General features: G+C 36.8%; 1 protein-coding gene across 1 annotated transcript in view; it reads right to left on the bottom strand.

Annotated features, from left to right (window-relative positions):
* The window catches only part of LOC126474680 (uncharacterized), a 642,581-nt gene that overhangs the window by 8,056 nt on the left and 614,047 nt on the right, over positions 1 to 20,478 (bottom strand). The window contains exons 32-33 of the mRNA XM_050102159.1: positions 16,689 to 16,746; positions 2,390 to 2,556 (exon numbers count right to left, since the gene is read on the bottom strand). Coding sequence (XP_049958116.1) covers positions 2,390 to 2,556; positions 16,689 to 16,746 — 225 coding nt within the window. The remainder of the gene's footprint in view (positions 1 to 2,389; positions 2,557 to 16,688; positions 16,747 to 20,478) is intronic.

The following is a 20,478-nucleotide window of genomic DNA, read 5'->3' as shown; positions in this document are numbered from 1 at the left end:
TTCGCGCAGCAATCGCCGACATAGCGTAACTGAGGCGGAATAAGGGGAACCAGCCAGCACTTGCTGAGGCAGATGGAAAACCACCTTAAAACCCATCCACAGGCTGGCCTGCACACCAGACCTCTCCACTAATCCACCGGGTGGATTTGTGTCTGGCTGGCACACCTTCCCGCCCAGGAAGCAGTGCATTAGACCACGCAGCTAACCAGATGGGCTAGTATCAAACTTACTTCCATCTGCCCAACTTACAGACCGTGTTTCTGTGCTATACTGTAACAGTGTACAGGCTTCAGAGGCCTAATGTGAAACTATGAAATTCCAAATATTTAAAGAATCGAAGTGTACATCTCAAGGAATAGTCAAAAGAAGACCAGGGAGTAATAAAATAATTTTGAGACAAAAATTTCTCTCAGCACACGTTATAGTGGTGGCTTTGTAGCTTTTATAAATCATTGCACAAAACACTGACCATTCAGTTTCATGAATGCCTTTCAACTTCTGATAGTCCACTCCTGATATGACACAACGATAAAATGTCAACTGCTCATAAGTAGCACAATCTAAGCGCTTCTTCCACCCACTATGCAGTCTCATAACTGATTGCAAGTATAACTGACAACAATCCGATCATTAGTGTTGCAATAATCCCAGTATGTTGTCTGTTCTGGACTTCAAGTCTCATTTGTTGCCATCATTTTGTAACATCGCTGCTTCTTGCTTTGCAATGTTTCTTCATTGACTTGCAAATTGTGGGGAGAGGTACTGCTTAAGCTGCAAACAGATCCATTTTCTCCAATGTTTACCTTTTTCTCTGATGTACAATAGCATCAGATTTTGAAAGTTGGCATTTCTACAGATGTTGGTTTCAGTGTCTGCTGCAATTTGAAGACTACAATCTTTATCTTATATATTTCTTTGTTAATTACATATATGTATATCAATAAAGCAATAAGAAGAGCAGGTGACAACAGAACTCACAACTTCTTAACCTATGCCACAACAGTTATAGACAGCTTCTCAGCTTCTTGCACAGCCACTAAACATAGTGCCTAATTCACAGAAGCATAAATTAAAAATTAAGGAAAAAAATCCATATCAAAGTTGAGAATATTTGTCATAAATTTTACCAGTAAGCTACTACACTGCAACAGAAAATATTTACACTTTTTTTTTTTTTTTTAATTTTACATGCATTTTACGTAGGGTCATTTAGCAAACACAAAGCTTTACCAATATTTCTTATGTATATACAAGGTTATTTACAAAAAAAAAACTCCAATCATATCAATTTAAATATAATTAACTGCATTTACTGTAATGCTACAAGTTAATACGAACAGTAAAATAGCTACTGGATTGAATGCTGATGTTATTTTGGTATTCTTGCCATAATGTAACGACAAGACAGTTCAATAATTAGCAAGAAAAATCTGTACTTAATTTTATTAGTGAACAAAATTGTTAATAGTCAATTAGAGTTACCCACAGCAAAGGGTGAGACTACTTAACACAGAAAACCTGATGTTAACAATCATATGTACTGGTAATACAAGAACGAAATATCTTATGTGATAAAAATTTCTAAATCTCTGCATAGATTTTCTCTAGACAATTGGTAAACACCCAAAGTTCGAAACAATATTTTTAATTGTTTAACTTAAATTCATAAAATAAACTTACTGAACAACATTTTAATTACAATCCAATGACAATCCCTATGGCCAGTGGTAAACTATTATCATCACCAAAAAAGGAAAAAGTATTGCACATCTATCTTTTGAGGCTTACAAAAAGTCAATATGACCCATTCCATGAATACACCTGGAGAAACTGTGTTAAAAACAAAGATCCATAACTGTCATACTTTCTAGTAAAAGAACCTTTTGTTTCCATAATCAACGAATTAGATACTGTAAAATGAAACTGCCAGTCAAGTCTGTATATTTTAAATCATATACCAGTGCACACAGCTTCAGCAATGAAACACACTTGCCTTATGTTTTTGAATTAGCACGAACTACACCAAAGATCAACACAGTATTTTTTTAAGAACTAGATAGTATTGATTCTATGTCACAGAGGATACAATCAAGACAATATAACTATGTACTGTATATGAATATGAATAAAGGAAAAGTCAGTAAAAACAACTTACACTGCGTTATTTCAATGTATTAAATTCCACAAATCAAAAAACAATAAATAAATAAATAATACCAAAAAAAACAGTGATACTAAAGCAGTTTAGTCTTCCACACAGCGAGCAGAGTTAGGTGGGAACAGTGATGACGAATAGCAGGCAGTCAGTCAGTCAGTCGCCAGGTTAAGCGAGCAAACGAGTGTGCAAGCTACGAGCCGTGCCCCGCCGCCAGCACGGGTGCCTCTTTACCTCGGCGCAGCCTGCCTAGTGCCTCTGCCGCCGCAGGCGTGGGGCCGGGACCGGTGATGCTGCCAGCACTGTTGCAGATGCCTCCAACCCCTGAGCCTGGCTGTGTCTGTGGCTGTGGCTGGGGCAACTGAGAGAGGAAGCACCAGAAGCCGGGCCCCGCTGCCTGCCTGCAGCACCCACAGAGTCTGTGCTACACTCTGTGGCTTCTACTCTAATCTCATGTTGTCAGTGTACAATTGACCCATATAGGTCTGCCTCTAAGTTTGCCATACATCAAAGTAATGAGAGAAAATGTGCAGTGGGCATTACATGACAAATCATTTTCTTTAAAAAGAAATAGCCTCAAAATGGATCAATTCTACCAGAAGTTTCTTTAAAGAGTTGGCTCACTGTACAACTGTAGTGACATTTGTGCATCTTTCAGCTACCTTTTGAGCCATTTACAATGTTTCTTCAGTTACATTCAGTCCTTTTATTGCAAAGTAATCAATATAAAATTTCTAAGTTCACGTTTGGTACCAGAAATATCAAATCAAAATTGCAGTAAATAGTTTCAACAAACAATTAATAATATTGTACCTGCATTATTTTAGGATCTTGAATATTGAAAGAGTTAATAGATTATAGATTTGTGTTTGTACACACAATTTACCAACACCCTCCCAACACACACACGTTCATGATGTAAAAGAACATACCAGAACAAATTGTTTTATTTTATTCTTAATAATATCCACGATGACTTGCAATTAATATAAATAGTATGAAGGTTAACAAAGAGTTTTATAGCAGTGTTAGTCTCAACTTTCATAACAAAAAGGAAGTTCCAGCAGGAGACTGTGAAAATCTTTCTTTTCAAGACAAATAACTGAAGGAGAGCATCTGAAATAGACACATAGCAAAGCCCTTAAAACACTGGTAGCTGGATCGCTAAGTTGCTACACAAAAAGTTAATGCTCAGATTTGGACACCATTACACTCCTAAGACAGGTAATTCACATCCATTTGTATTAAATCATGGTAAACACACAACCATGTCATGTGCTAGTTCATGTTTCCATGTAGGAGACAAATTTCTCACTTCACTACTTCACATTATCATTCCTCAGTTGAAAATCCCATCTCTGGAACTGTTTCAAAATTCAACTTGAATCTCAGAGAGAGGCATAAAAAATGGTTACCCAACAGATTTTGGGACAACACCATATGTTGTGCAATAATGACAGTTCATGTTCAATGAGGAATATAATGTTAATTGTAATCTCCCTCCTCCTCCTCCTCCTCCTCCTCCTCCTCCTCCACTGCTCCACTGGAATTATTTCAGGACTGACTATTTTGACTCCTCCGTGACTCTTAGAACCTAAATTTTGTCATTGATGATAATACAAATAATTTGTCAGTCATTCCCAAATAACCAGTTTGTCTTTTTCTCTTTGGAAAGAAAAGAAAGAATGGAAGGCAAGGACACAATGATTTCAGATTCTCTTCACTGACATAGAACTGTTTCCATCAATATTGTCACCAAAGCCTCTGAAAAACTGCTAATCAAGTCAATAACTTTCCCCACTATTTCACAGGCATGAATTTCATTCCAAATATTAGACCTGGCACTGTTATCCTGCTATGAACATGAAAATTGCTTTTCTTAACATGTGATCCCAATGCCTTAAATGTGGTACTTCAATACTTTCACACAAATTATGATTGTGTTAAAGTTCACAAAATACTTAGTAGAGTGCATTATGGCCCTGATTCCACATCAAAAGCATTGGGGAGCCATCCTGAACTATAACTACCTAACTGCAACCTAAAAATCACAGAGATTGCATGGAGATGGCACCTATGCACACATATCTCGCTTGACGGCATCCTAAAATATGTCTACAACACTGAGGTCAGGTAATAAAAGACATCACAGAAAGGCCTGTATGCCTTTGGAGCTTTCCTGAAATCAAGTGTTGTTGGTGGTACACATTGCCTCCTTGGGGAGGGGGAAAGGGAGAGGAGGGATAAATATAAAATACACATAGTCACACTGCATGTTCATTCGCCACTTGTCAGTGATGGATAATGGCATACATACAAGGTGTCACATTACATCCCTCGTAAACATCTGCCACACACGAATATATCCAGGACCTGCCTTTTAGAGTGTGAGATGTTTCATCTCACATCATTCTCAAATTCCTACCATGTTCCAAACAGTGCAACCAGAGTGAACCATCTTTGTATGCCCATCTTTTCAGAGATGGTTGCGGGACTCAGCTGTTCAGTAGAGGATATCAACTTAAAACGCCTTTCAGCCATCTCAGTTTACAAAGTTATTTTATTTGGCTACCAGTTTCAGCGATTTATTATGCCATCTTCAGGCCCCTGACCAACATGTAGGTTGGTTTGATCAAAACCAAGGTGGAATCTTCCCACATATTGGTCGCTATGCCTGATAATGGCATAGTAAATCACTGAAACTGGTAGCCAAATAAAATGAGTTTGGAAACTAGACAGCTGAAAGGTGTTTAATTTGACATACTCAATGTGAGCCATGTCTCGTCAGTATGAGTGACCTCTTTTCATGCTTTGTGCATCCAACAGCAGAGTTCCTGTGCCCAGCGACATGTGATGAAAAAGAGTTATGCAATGAAACGGTACCTTCTGTACCCAACAACTGGTGCACTCAACAATCTTTACAATGGATAGTACACTGTCTAACATGATCCCATGACACATTGGGAAGTTCCATTCACAGGAGCAAGAAGAATGCTCTCCTCCCAAAATTGCAGCTTCTCCAATTCAATTACTAACAAGTGTACATGACAGTAACGATTACTTAGTTTGATATCAGAATGTAACTCTTTTACATCATACCAACCTATTGTTACAAAGTCCTGTAAATACTTAAATGAAAGATAACAACACTGTAGATCTGGATCTGGAACTTTATTCTGCATTTAGCAACTATAAATAACATCATCAATCAAATATCCCACAGGAAAATGTCAAGGTTCAAGGCAGAAAGGAATGCAAATAATTTTAGTGTTAAACACTACTGAAGATGCCTCATTTATATATTTCTCATAATGCAGTTACTTGCATCCTAACAATATGAGAAATTACAAAAGATGTGTTGTGATTTGAGTTTTACTGAGAACAGAATGGAACTGAAGGGCAGTCAACTGTCAAGATTTAATCATAGAACTGGTGGTGATCTATCAACTGTTCAAAAAGAAGTAAATATGTTTATTCTTATTTTATTTACTTTTAACCTCTTTCTCAATGATCTTTTACCACAGGAATCATTAGGTACAGCCACCTGTGTAATCCAGGTAAAAGTGAAGCTTTATTGTTGTGTCACTTCAGTAGAGCTGACTATGTCTCCAACTGTGAACACAATAATGGTGCTTGTGTACCCTGTTCAGCCTGTAAACATGCTTTTAAATGTAATTTCAAACTTATACCATGAGTTTCATTACAACAAGAAGGATTATGAGTGTGGGAAGTTAGCAACTGAACCGGAATACACCACAGCAATGAGCTCTGAACATTAAAATAAATAAATAAATAAATAAATCTGCCTGGTAGTAGATGGTGACACCACCAGTTCACCATTATTACAAATACTGGATTGTAGCTACCCCAACATGAATGCAACAGACCAGCATACTGTCTCTCTGGGTGCAAAGAGGAGGGCTGTGACAGTCACTTTTAGGAATGTAGGGATATATCCATGCTATAAAAAGTAATTGGAGGACCGTGCAGTATTGGAACAGTATCCTCCAGTCCATTGTCCAACCCTATAATCAACATTTCAGCAAAGTGTGTATCTGTTGACAGGATAATGCATGGGCATATCTCATCCACATTTTGAGCACCTTGTTCCAGGAGGCAGCAAGCAACCTAACGGAATGGTCAGCTGTATCTGCCAACATGAACTGACTGAGCACACTTGGGACCTGCTGAAACATCCAGTGTCTCATCTCACAAACTTTTCTGACACATTGGATAATGTCAGGAGGGGCAGGTTTGGGCAACTAAATTGTGACAACCTCGTAGACATCACGCCAAACATGTTACGAAGCATGGGAGTGGGGCAGCCGTGGTACTGAGTGATAACCAACAGTATAATTTTATTTCACTGATGTGTACCTTCAAAGAAACTGTTTCATTCATTTCACCATCCAGTGTTTTTTAAATCTAAGCCCACATACATTCATAGATATACAGATGGTGTCACAAGTTTCTAAACGAAATCCTTACACAGAACAGAAATTAATTTTCATTAATAATACTTGGAAATGGATACATTGCTGCTCACTGTAAAGATGACCCACTGAGTTGCAGACACACACAATGGAAAGACTGTTACATATTATAGCTTTCAGCCAAAGCCTTCTTCAGCAAAGAAAACACACAAACATTCACACAAGCAAGCACACGACTACTACTACCGGCAGTGCACTGGTGGTAGTGATCATGTGTGCATGAGGTGTGTTTGCTTGTGTGACTGTGTGTTTTCTTCGCTGAAGAAGGTTTTGGTCAAAAGCTATAACATGTAACAGACTTTTCATTGTGCCTGTCTGCAACTCAACGAGTTATCTGTACAGTGAGCAGCAATCTATCTATTTCCTAATATTATGATATTCCAACCTGGAGTTTCAATTGTTTAATTTTTGTTACTTACATACTGACATAAAACATCAGACAGTAGGGACTTTGGCAAGGGCATTACTTAATCAGTTCACAACTTAATTCATGTTTAATGAATATAAATTACAGTAAGTTTTTCTACATCTTGTTGTAGTGCTCCTACCAGTTACTTTAGATGTTCTTATTTACTCAACAAGCCGATTTGATGTATTATTAGTTTTGTTCCTCTATTTATAGTGCCTGCAATAATCTTTGGTGCTCGTTTCTTTTTGTGTGTCCACACCACTGCTCAGTGAAATGTACACCGTATCTGTGTTGCCTGGCTGTGACAGATGAGTTACTACCGAAATCTTAACATCAGAGTGCCAGATCCGAAGCCTAGCCTAAACTAAAACCACCACTTTATTACCAAAGTTTTCCAACTTACTTATTTCAGTTGTCTGCTTAACAACATCGCCCCAGAAAATTTGATCCTACAACATGCTACTGCTTTGTCTTATCTCATTTGATGATTACACTCCAGGTAGTGTTTGGTAACATGACATATTTGGCTTTTTTAGTCAGAAGTGATGATTAAATTTCATGCACTTCGCCTTTACTATTCCACTGGTCTGCCCCACATACAACATAACACCTTTTGCATTTTTTTCCTATAACTAAAACCAACAGGACAACTTATGTGTGTGAGGGAGGGTACGTACATCATGTACCACTGTCATTCCTCCCTTACCTGTTACATTTATGAACAATGTGTAGCACAAATGACTACTGGGTAAGTCTCCATATAATTTTGAGCCTTTCTAATTTCAACTTCATGGCCTTTCAATGAGATATACATAAGAGGAAATAATATGTTGGCTGACACTGTACATTCCTAGAACTGTCAGTATTTGACAAGTAAACCAGACCATGACACACAACACCGGTCTTGTAATGCCAGCCACTGGAGTTTGATGTGTATCTTCATGAAGTTTTGCACTTGCTAACCCTTGAGCGGATGCGCCAATTTTCATAGCACAAACGGGCATGTGTTACATTTTATATACATGTAACGGACAGCTCTTTTTATGTTACCAGGTAAACATGGATGAGCAAAATCACAGTTCAATCCTAGTTTAATCAACAATGACGGATGAAACTTATATGATCTAAATCATTGTTTTATTGAACAATAATAAAATAAACTTTCACTGTATCACTGTGTTGCCATGTACAATTGCTACTGCACAATAATGACACATTCGAAGCATTAAACAGTGCAGTTGCATCATATCCCCATCAAACACTTATTCATTAATAATTATCCCATAGGGAACTGCCTCATTAAGGGACTGTGCTGCTAGCTCAGAATCTGGGCAATTTTCTTGCATGGATAGAAAATTTTTTCTCACCTGGCTCAGTGTTTATTTTATATTACTGCTGCTCCCTTGGATGTATAAAACACAGCTTATCGCTGTTAGCTGAAGCAATAATGAAGGAACAGAAGTGGTCTCAGAATTTTAAACCAACAATGGAATGGTACCAAACAATGTTATTTGTGGTTGGCACACTTCTAAGCTGTCTTGTTCATGAGTGGACTTCACTTCCTGAGGATTCTTCCAGTGAATTTCTGTGTGGCAATCTGAGTTTCCTAAAATTAGTTTTGTGTGTATTCTTCGCAAATGCATACTTTCAGCTATTTCTTGAATGTGGCTGTTTCCCGTGGTTGGCAATTGTGTACACACATAATATTGAATAATCTTCTATAGGTCTTCCCACATTTCCCAAGAATTTTTTGGTGTCGCTACTTGTCTATCTACAACAGCATCATCCACAAACCACCTCACGGGGCTTCTGATGTTGTCCACTAGATCAATGATATATATTGCGAAAGTAATGACTCAGAAACTTGAAGCTACTTACACATCTAAAGACTCCCCATCATTAAGAAAGATATGCAGTGTTTTGATTCCTGGGAACCCTTCAATCCACTCACATAGCTGATCTGATAACACTTATTCTTTGTTCACAAGGTGTAAGTGTGGAACTGCATCAAATGCCTAGTCACAGTTCTTAGGCAATACTTTCCTGACGTGATTTTCTGATATTCTCAGTCTTTATGTGCCAACCATCACTCTTCTGCTGGTGAGAGGATGCTTGTCTTTTCCATTTCAAATAAGTTACATTTATTTCACTATGAAGAACTCCCAAGGCTTCTGTGTGCTTCCGACAGGTTATTTTCAACTTTAACAAATCTCCTCTTTGTAAGCGGAACATTTGCTATTGTCTTTGGTGTCCTTTGCAAAAATATATTTCTCCATGATAAAATGAGGATTAATTTATTGTTTGTACTGTACCTTTCCAAAGCTCCTGCAAGTGCGCACCAGCTACAATGCAATGTGGCCTTTCAAAATGTTTTGTATGGCTTTTGTGCTTCTAGCACATCGGGAGTCAGAATTATAAGGTACTGAATAAATTACTGGAACCACTCTTCAACAGACGATACTTAGGAAAAAATACTGTTGGAGACTGGAAGAAAAATCAAGCAGAAATTGGAAAATGGTGTGCTTCTCAAGTTAGTGGAAGTGGAATCAAGGCAAGGAAGACAACATCAAAAGGCAAGCATGTAGAAGTTGAGGAAGCTTTATTTTTATGGCATGGACTTTTAAGAGAAAAAGGTTTGTCAATTACTGAACCCATATTCCAGGAGAAAACACTGCAAGGAGAAAATTCAGAATTTACTGCCAGTAATGGATGATTAGATCAGTGGAGAAAATTATTTGGTATTTGCCAGATTACCATTAGTGCAGAGGCTTTATCTGCTAACAAAGAGGCTGTGCTTTTGTTCAAAGACCATCTTTCAAAGTTAAATGTCTAGGAGTGAATTTCTGGCGAACTGTTGTACTACTATGATGCGAGTGGTTTAAATTACAAGATGCTTCCTACAAAAACACTTTAAGATGTCTTTGCATCCAGATAAAAGAAAGTACGAAATGAGTTACCATATTAGCTTGCAGTAAAGCAACTTGCAACCACAAGCTTAGGCTTACATTAATAGTGAAGTCACAGAAACTAGAGCTTTCAAAAACCTGAAAAATAAAATCGCTGCCACTATGTTACACTCATCAGGAGAAAGCATGGATGAATTCAGAAATGTTCACAAACCTGGTTCCAAAATGAATTTGTAGATAAAAAGACAATGGCTAATAGAAGTCCTTGGGTAATAGAAGAAATAATGAATTTAATTGATGAAAGAAGAAAATATAAACATGCAGTAAATGAAGCAGGCAAAAAGGAACATAAACGTCTCAAAAATTAGATCGACAGGAAGTGCAAAATGGCTAAGCAGGGATGGCTAGAGGACAAATGTAAGGATGTAGAGGCACATGCCACTAGGGGTAAGATAGATACAGCCTACAGGAAAATTAAAGAGAATTTTGGAGAAAAGAGAACCACTTGCATGAATATCAAGAGCTCAGATGGAAACCCAATTCTAAGTAAAGAAGGGAAAGCAGAAAGATGGAAGGGGTATATAGTGGGTCCATACAAGGGTGATGTACTTGAGAACAATATTATAGAAATGGAACAGGATGTAGATGAAGATGAAATGGGAGATATGATACTGCGTGAAGATTTTGATGGAGCACTGAAATACTTAAGTCAAAACAAGGCCCTGGCAGTAGACAACATTCCATTAGAACTGCTGACAGCGTTGGGAGAGCCAGTCCTGACAAAACTCTACCATCTGGTGAGCAAAATGTATGAGACAGGCAAAATACCCTCAGACTTCAAGAAGAATGTAATAATTCCAATCCCAAAACAGCAGGTGTTGACAGATGTGAAAATTACCGAACTATCAGTTTAATAAGTCACGGCTGCAAAAGACTAATGCAAATTCTTTACAGACGAATGGAAGAACTGGTAGAAGCCAACCTCAGCGAAGATCAGTTTGGATTCTGTAGAAACATTGGAACACGTGAGGCAATACTGACCCTACGACTTATCTTAGAAACTAGATTAAGAAAAGGCAAACCTATGTTACTAGCATTTTTAGACTTAGAGAAAACTTTTGACAATGTTGACTGGAATACTCTGTTTCAAATTCTGAAGGTAGCAGGGGTCAAATACAGGGAGTGAAAGGCTATTTACAATTTGTACAGAAACCAGATGGCAGTTATAAGAGTCGAGGGGCTTGAAAGGGAAGCAATGGTTGGGAAGGGAGTGAGACAGGGTTGTAGCCTCTCCCCGATGTTATTCAATCTGTATATTGAGCAAGCAGTAAAGGAAACAAAAGAAAAATTTGGAGTAAGTATTAAAATCCATGGAGAAGAAATAAAAACTTTGAGGTTCACCGTTGACAATGTAATTCTGTCAGAGACAGCAAAGGACTTGGAAGAGTAGTTGAACAGAAAGGACAGTGTCTTGAAAGGAGGATATAAGATGAACATCAACAAAAGCAAAACGAGGATAATGGAATGTAGTCGAATTAAGTCTGGTGATGCTGAGGGAATTAGATTAGGAAATGAGACACAAAGTAGTAAAAGAGTTTTGTTATTTGGGGAGCAAAATAACTGATGATGGTCAAAGTAGGGAGGATATAAAATGTAGACCGGCAGTGGCAAGGGAAGCGTTTCTGAAGAAGAGAAATTTGTCAACATCGAGTATAGATTTAAGTGGCAGGAAGTCATTTCTGAAAGTATTTGTATGGAGTGTAGCCATGTATGGAAGTGAAACATGGACGATAAATAGTTTGGACAAGAAGAGAATAGAAGCGTTTGAAATGTGGTGCTACAGAAGAATGCTAAAGATTAGATGGGTAGAAAACATAACTAATGAGGAGGTATTGAATAGAATTGGGGAAAAGAGGAGCTTGTGGCACAACTTGAGTAGAAGAAGAGATCGGTTGGTAGGACATGTTCTGAGGCATCAAGGGATCACCAATTTAGTATTGGAGGGCAGCGTGGAGTGTAAAAATCGTAGAGGAAGACCAAGAGATGAATACACTAAGCAGAGTCAGAAGGATGTAGGCTGCAGTACATACTGGGAGATGAAGCAGCTTGCACAGGATAGAGTTGCATGGGAGGCTGCATCGAACCAGTCTCTGGACTGAAGACAACAACAACAACAACAACAACAACAACAACAGCAGAGAAATATTTGAAAGACAACAATTTACCAAGCAAAGCTCTGTTGCTTCTCAACATCGCACCTTCACAACCCGCCGGCGACAAACTTGAGGATGTAGATAGCAAAGCATTATTTTTAACAACAAATGTGATTACTCTTTGTTAGCCGATAGACCAGGACACACTTTAAATGCTAGAGAAGATGTATCATCACCGTCTTCTTAGTTAACTGATGTCAGTGACTGAAAATAATGAAGACTGTGTAACTATTCTGAAGAGAATTGACTTGCTATATGCCACAAGATGGTTGGCCAAAACACAAGAAGAAAATCTGAATGTGTCACTTGCAAGGTCTTCAAAAATTCTTTTATGCTACTAAGGTGGACATTTTAACTTTGAATCCATGTGTGAAACTGAAACTAAACAAGGAAATGATTATATAGATTTTTTGCTGAAAAATGTCTCGGGCAGTGAGGATATTGATTCAAAGGGAGCCACAGAGTGGACAGCACATGATGAAGTTCATAAAATGACAAAGCAATATTGTGGAAATAGTGGCAAAGGGGAAAATTATACAAGAGGAGGAAACAAGAATAGATGAAAGGAGAAATCTTATCTGACATTCAGAATTGTTCAAGATGACTGTGGCGATGATGAAGTACATTAATGAGCAAGGGGCAGGCGAGGAAACCAGAGACTGTGGTCATGTGTATGTGAGTTGCATTTGCAGTGTGTGTGTGTGTGTGTGTGTGTGTGTGTGTGTGTGTGTGTGTGTGTGTGTGTTTTGTCCAATTCTGATGAAGGTCTCTTTGGTTGAATGCTTGCTTGTTTCACAGTCTTTTTGTTGAACCTATCTTCAACTCAGAATCTCCACTGAATGGTGAGTAACTATCTATCCTTTCCATAATACTGTCAGATTCCCCTCACCTGTGTAATGTAACAAAATATTATTGTATTTTCTGTCTATTGCAGTCAACTGCTGATTCAAGTATTGACAAAATATTAACAATAAAAGTAAAATGATACCACTGTTATGTATAATAAAAAACTAAACCATCTTAATGTTGCTTGGTTAATATACTAATAATAGCATATTCTTAGAGAATTGTTTACCCTCTCCAATGAAAGAAAATTGACCAAATCAATCACGGGTAAATGTAATGTAACATTTCTAATTCAGAATTATTATTTCTACTTCCCTTTCTTTTTCTCAAACTGTGTTTGTATCTTTGAAAGATGGAAGAGTTTTAAAGCCAATGACACCTTTTATTATGCATGGTTTAATGATATGAGTTGGTTAACATTCTCAAATCATACTGTGATATTCTTCAGAAACTGCAAACAGGTTGATACAAATGTTTGCACTGAGGGAAACAGTGAAGTTACAATAAAAATGTTAACTCGACAAAATAATTTTACTCTCTAAACATCAATAATAACGAATACTAATCAATATAACATCATACAATTTAATTTAAGAGTGGCAAATGGCAACTGAGCATATATACTTTTTTTTAAAATAAATGAATAAATAGAATTGAGAAAACTGAACCAAAATTTTCTTCCTTTGTAATGTTGATGATACTAATATCCATTAGCAAATGCCTAGTGTTCAGCAATGCTTAATCCTAACATTGATGTATCTGCTTTTTGTGGAATCAACACTAAAAATAAAATTGTGAGGATATTAACATCATCAAAATACAAGACACTACAGAATGTGGAAACATGCATCGCAAATACTTGATATGAAGCATACAACATAAGGAACTCAAGAAAATTGTTGGATGGAACAATCTTATGAGAGTTATTACTTACAGTTACAAAACTAAGTGCGCAACGACTATGTTGAGCAACATATCAAACTAATAGCTTATTTCTCTATTACTATTTAACTCAAAGGACTGTTGGAAAGCAAGCATGCTTATTAGTGACAGTATCTACAGATGTACATTTTGTAGCAACAGTTTTCCCATTACATGCAGCTTGAACATATCTTTCTTAACTCATTGACCTCTCTGATATTCAGCATGTGCGATGATGTCCGATTGAATATAGTTTACTGTTATTTCATATATCTGCCAGTGGATACGCGATTATCACTTGACATGTTCTTTCATCACAATGAGAGTACTTTTTTATTTCAAACAGGAACTGGTGAACCGAAAAACTAACTGAGCCTACATTTTCATGAGGAAAGATGTCCAACAGATAAAATAAAGAAAGTGCCTCTGACTATAGAGGTTTGACCTCTACAGGATATTACAGTCACCAATGCCATACAAAAGGTTGTAACATGTCACATTTATTGTTTTATATAAAATTTTTAATGAACCATTAGAGAATTTTTACATTTACTCACAAATTAACAACAAGTTTGAAACATATAAATTTAGTTTCAAATTCAGTACAACTGCAAACACAAAACAAATGTATTTTGTGAAACAATCTTGAGTTGAAGATACAACTGTGATGCACTATATCAAATTCAAAACCTATCTGATACACTCTACCACTATTTTCAAATATAACACCTATTTGTATAGATGTTTCACAGATATTTATTTCCCTTCTGGATGACACAACATATGTATGCAAACGGCTGTTTCTCATAAATGTTAAATTAAAGGAAATAACATAGGAAAAGACAGATTGCTACTTACCATAAAGAAGCAATGTCAAGCTGCAGACAGGCACTATTAAAAGACACTTACATAAAGCTTTTGGCCACAGCCTTAATCAGTAAAACACACACACACACACACACACACACACACACACACACACACACAAAAGCAAGCAAGTACACAAGCAAGCAAGCACACGTCCAGCCCAGGATGCTGGAGTAATTGGTTGTGTGCGCCTGAGGTGTGCTTGCTTGTCTGTGTGAATGGTGCATGTCTCTCTCTCTCACTGATGAAGTGTGTGGCTGAAAGCTTTATATAAGGTTTTTTTTTTAACTGAGCCTGTCTGCAACATGATGCGTCTTCTTTACAGCAAGAAGCAATCTGTCTTTTACTACATTTTTGACATTCCTACCTGGAGTTTCCATTGTTAAATTAAGGAAATGGTTTCACTCAAAGACTTTAGATTTTTTGCTGAGAAGACTTATACCAGGGCACAGCAGTATGCAGTAATAATTTGAGAAGGACAAATACTGCTGTTTGAAGAACATCCAGAAACATGCTATTTATAACAAATATTTATTAATGTTCACAATCAAGGACAGCTCACACGACAGCACTAAAATATGCAGGGACACAATGTGGAAATGCCTAGCATTAACAAACACAGAATGACATAATGGTTGTAAAAACAAACAAGACAATGAATCACTGCACATCATAACTACAAACATCAGGCTGGATAGTTGTTCACTGTTACACAACTTGGTGAAATCCGCTTTCAGAACATGTAAACTATGAAGAATTTATAGCAAAATGATTGTGAGAAGAAAGTTCTGTCAACAGCTGAGCATTCTGAATGAAGCACAGCAAACAAATGTGAAGAAAAGTTTGACAGTAGAGAAAACTCTCACAGCTATATAAAAATATTTCTACAGAAGCAAGTGACCATTCTGAAACAGTACACTTCTAAAACTGGACAGTTATTGCATAAAGGTGATACAAAGGATATATGGGTTGAACACTGTCCACATAATTAATTATATTTAGGCCCACGCATATTGTATTAGCCCAAATAATTTCAATTCTGCTTAATAACATTTTCCAGAATTGGGTCACATTGGGAGCCGTCAATGAACACTGTGAAAGTTAGGGTTAAATCCATGTTATAGTATCGATCAGTACACCAGTAATGAGATGCTGTAAATCAAAGGTAGTATCAAATGCCTACAATACGCTGGAGTAAATATACTGTGTGGCCTAGTTCAAAAACTTAACTGTTGTTACCATGCACATCTGATACATAACAGGAACAAATATTTTTTGGATCATCATCCTGCTGGTAGTAATATTACATTGTGAATCTCATTTGTATGGGACTATACTATAATCATAAAACATAATTCCCATTCATCTGTTTTATTTATTTATTTTTTTTTTTTAAGGAAGATATTACACTGAATGTAAATGTCCTCTTAGCATTTGGTTTCCTCATTCTCTTTTACAGATTACTTTCTCTGCTGTTCTAATAGTATATCCTCTTCTTACATAAAACATGTTTTGATCTTAATTTTCTTTTTTATTAATATTTTATTTTCAACTGAATGGATCTTATCTTGTATTAATTACTTATTTTGCCAGCAGGTGTCTTTTGATAGCAACTGAATTTTATTATTTCTTTTGAGTAAGGCCCACTGTTTGGTATACTGATTACGAGGAACAGCAAACTATGTCATCCCTACTTCACAAGTTTCTTTGCCAGAGATCAGAAAGTATCCACTGACTTCTGTCACTAATAGTTTTTAGTGTCTTGTTTTCACTCTCACTTCGAATTTTTCACTGTGAATATCATAGAGGTCACAAATTAACCTATGCAAAAAATGAATATAAAATAAAAGCAAAAAACAGTATATATAAAGTTAGTACCTAGAGATTTTTTTGTTAATCGCAAGTATCTTGCGGGTCCAAGAGAAGAAGCAACCACCTGTTATTCATAAGAAACAGGCAGACATTTAGATAAGGAGTTCATCAATTCTGAAAACTGACACAACTGGTAATTTACAAATTATTACTTCCTTTTAACAACATCTTGGCTATAATGTTATGAATGAGGGGTGATAATGGTAGCATATATTACAGAAGAATTGTGATCTAGCACAAGAGTAATGGCATGAAAATTTGTAATATGATAACTAAAAGAGTTTAAAGTGTCATCGCAGTAAAAGGTGGCCGACACAGTTACCTATGATACTACTTATTTAGGTTATGTCACTAAGTACTTACTGGGCATGTCACATGTCACAAGTTACACAGTATAACAAGATAAATCAAGATAAGCACAAATTTGGGGATACTTTAATCTACTTCACAATGAAGGCAGTTATGTTAATAGATACTGAGTTACAAATTAAACACCTTGCACTAATTTCATGCAGGATAAATGCAGAGGCATGTATAGGAAGAACTTCATGAACTGCTTTACAATGTATAATTATATGAAAAAGCTGTAAAAATCTAGAATAAATCCAGAAGAAAAGACTGGCTGATCAGAGGCACCAGAGCACTGTAAAAAATTTGAAAACAAAGCACCCAGACACGCTGACTTAACTGCCACTAAGCAGTACATTCACTGACATTAGGTACGATACACTTGTTCACTAGTATTGTTTTGAAAATAGCTTCTTCAGAGCTTCCATTCCAACTTCTTACATAAATGAAACTGGGTGATCCTCTGTACTTTTGGCAATATCAAAGCAGACCTAATCCCACAAAAAGCTAGGGTCTGAAACACAGTCCCTAGACATTTACAGCAGAGAAGTATTGTAGAAACTAGAGGTGTGACTGAGCACATAGATAAAATACACATGGTAAAATTTAACCAAATGATTTCCTAGTAAGCATGAAATGCAATAATGGTACAATAACTATAGCTTTGGACTGGATACTCATTCTTTTCTTATCATCTTCATGCCTCCTAATGTAAGTTTCTACATTACGTTCAATCTGCTCACGTGTGTTAACAATACACTCTACTGTATAAGCTCGCAACACTTAATACCTATACAACACTTGCTGCAAGTGATACAGTAAAGTGATATCAAAAGAATGCAGAAGAGTTGATTAAATGTAAAGATGAATTTTAACACACAAGAAATGCTGTTACGAGCATAGCTTTGCACTTAGAGCAGATGTTAACACTGCTAAAATTTACCTTGAATTATATTTTCTAAACTAATATATATCTGCTGTTTGCTAACATGTTGAATGAGAAGAAAAACGTTTATAAAGGTTCTGAGCACAGTTTGGCAGTAATACAATTTCAAAATTTGAAATTTACAGCTGTGTACTGCTGTTTCACATAATAAATCAAAATATATTTCCATAACCAACAAAAATTTCTGAAGAAACAGAAAATCATTGAACTACACACAAAATCTCTGCCAGGAATAAACCTCTCCACTCATCACCTTGCTGATACATTATTACAAAAGGCAGCAATTCACTGCCAACCAACCTGTAGCACTGCAAGCTCAGTACTGAATATTTATAGCATCAACTGTACACATCCTTGTCTTGTCACCTATGGAAAAACCTTTTGGAAACTCCCCGAAAAAGATATCAACATATAGGAGTATGTGCAAAAAAAAGTGAAACATATTTAACTTGACTGCCAACATAAATGATGAAACACAAAACTGGCATAAAGAATCAAAAGTTTACATTCTATCAGACAACCCAAGAAAAAACGATGCCCCCTTAAACAGGTTGTTCCCATGATGCCCCACATCACACAGGGGCACCTCGGCCTTCTTCTTATACTACGGCAGGAAGAACCACAGACGAGCACTTGAGCTGCAACAGCCTGCTTTAAACTACACTGTTTTTAAGTAAAAATTTGTCTAAAAAGTCATATTTTTGTGTGATCACCTTTCATATAGGGATCACATACAATCATTTTTGGGAAAAATGTATGAGGGTATTCCCAAAAGTAAGAGTTGCAATGTGCTGGGGTCACAGTGAATCTTCATGCAACTGTTTGTCACATTGCTTTACCTAAATAGTTTCAATTTAGGCAGGTGGCATGTCAGTCCCATAGTCTGTATAATAATATAGTATACTGCACAACAAAGTTAAAATACAAATTCTCAATATTACACCCTTCTGCCATGAGAAGAGACTTCATACGAGACATGGCACTCAACATATTGCAGCGCCATGTATAACTGTTGGCACTGGCACTCATTCCCATCGCTTGCATAATTATGGGTAATGTCAAATTTTATTCCATTTTGTAACTCAGTTAATTCATTTTGTATTCTCGTACACTACAAATTTAATTTGTATTGCCATAAGAAAGTTACTGTCATGAATCAAAAAGTAGCAGCTGTGGGACATATCAAAGTTCATCTTCTTACAATCTTTCGCCGGTGTGACAAGCATAATAGTGGTCATTTTGGGAAATATGGTACTAGTGAGAATGTAATTTTAATATACCAGTAAAAAGTGGTCCAGGTGTTTTACATAGCAGTAATAACAAAAATACAAAATTTAGTTTTTTCTGAGTTAGCAGCATTTTGAAAACAATCGCCAACATTTCAATAAAAAATGCTGAGAAAGATACCTACAATTACACTTGTAAGGATATCAATGAAAATTTTTTAAAAATATAACTAACATGGATAGATTAAAAAATCTACTCACAAAGCAGTGGGAGGAGAAAACACACATGAAAGATATTGAAATTTGCAAGCTTTCAGACAGTGGATCTTCCTCCTGGTATAAGAGCTGAATAGGAAAGAGGGGTGAAGGGAAAGGATTGGTGAGATTTAGGAAATAGGGAGAGTTCAGAAACATCGCCCAGGACCTCATGTCAGGGGATAAGGACAGACTGATTGTTGGGGGATTGCACCAGATGATATTTGAAAACCTGAAAGCTTAAAGGTGAAAGATTGGACAACATGCAGCACAGAGATTACTGACAAAATGTCCATGCACAAGTTATTAAGAGTGGAAAATCCAAAGAGATTCTGGTTGTATGTGAAGTATGTTAGCGGCAAGAAACAATCAATGCCTTCTCTGCGCAATAGCAATGGAAGTACTATCAAAGACAGTGCTGCCAAAGCAGAGTTACTACACACAGCCTTCCGAACTGCCTTCACAAAAAAATACGAAGTACATATTCCAGCATTCGAATCGAGAACAGCTGCCAACATGAGTAACGTAGAAGTAAATATCATCGGAGTAGTGAAGCGACTTAAATCACTTAATAAAAGCAAGTCTTCTGGTCCAGACTGTATACCAATTAGGTTCCTTTCGGAGTATGCTGATGCATTAGCTCCATACTTAGCTATCATATACAACCGTTCGCTCAGCGAAAGATCTGTACCCAAAGATTGGTAAGTTTCACAGGTCACACAAATATTCAAGAAAGGTAGTAGTAGTAATCAACTCAATTACAGGCTCATATCATTAACATCAATATGCAGCAGGATTTTGGAACATATACTGTGTTCGAACATTATGAATTACCTTGAAGAAAATGGTCTATTGACACACAGTCAAAATGGGTTTAGAAAACATCGTTCTTGTGAAACACAACTAACTTTTAATTCACATGAAGTGTTGAGTGCTATTGACAAGGGATTTCAGATCGATTCCGTATTTATGGATTTCCAGAAGGCTTTTGACACTGTACCGCACAAGTGGCTTGTAGTGA

The sequence above is a fragment of the Schistocerca serialis genome, chromosome 4 (assembly GCF_023864345.2).
Source record: "Schistocerca serialis cubense isolate TAMUIC-IGC-003099 chromosome 4, iqSchSeri2.2, whole genome shotgun sequence".
Lineage (NCBI taxonomy): Eukaryota > Metazoa > Arthropoda > Insecta > Orthoptera > Acrididae > Schistocerca > Schistocerca serialis.
Note: the sequence above shows the minus strand (reverse complement) of the source record. Positions and strands in the feature narration are given on the sequence as shown.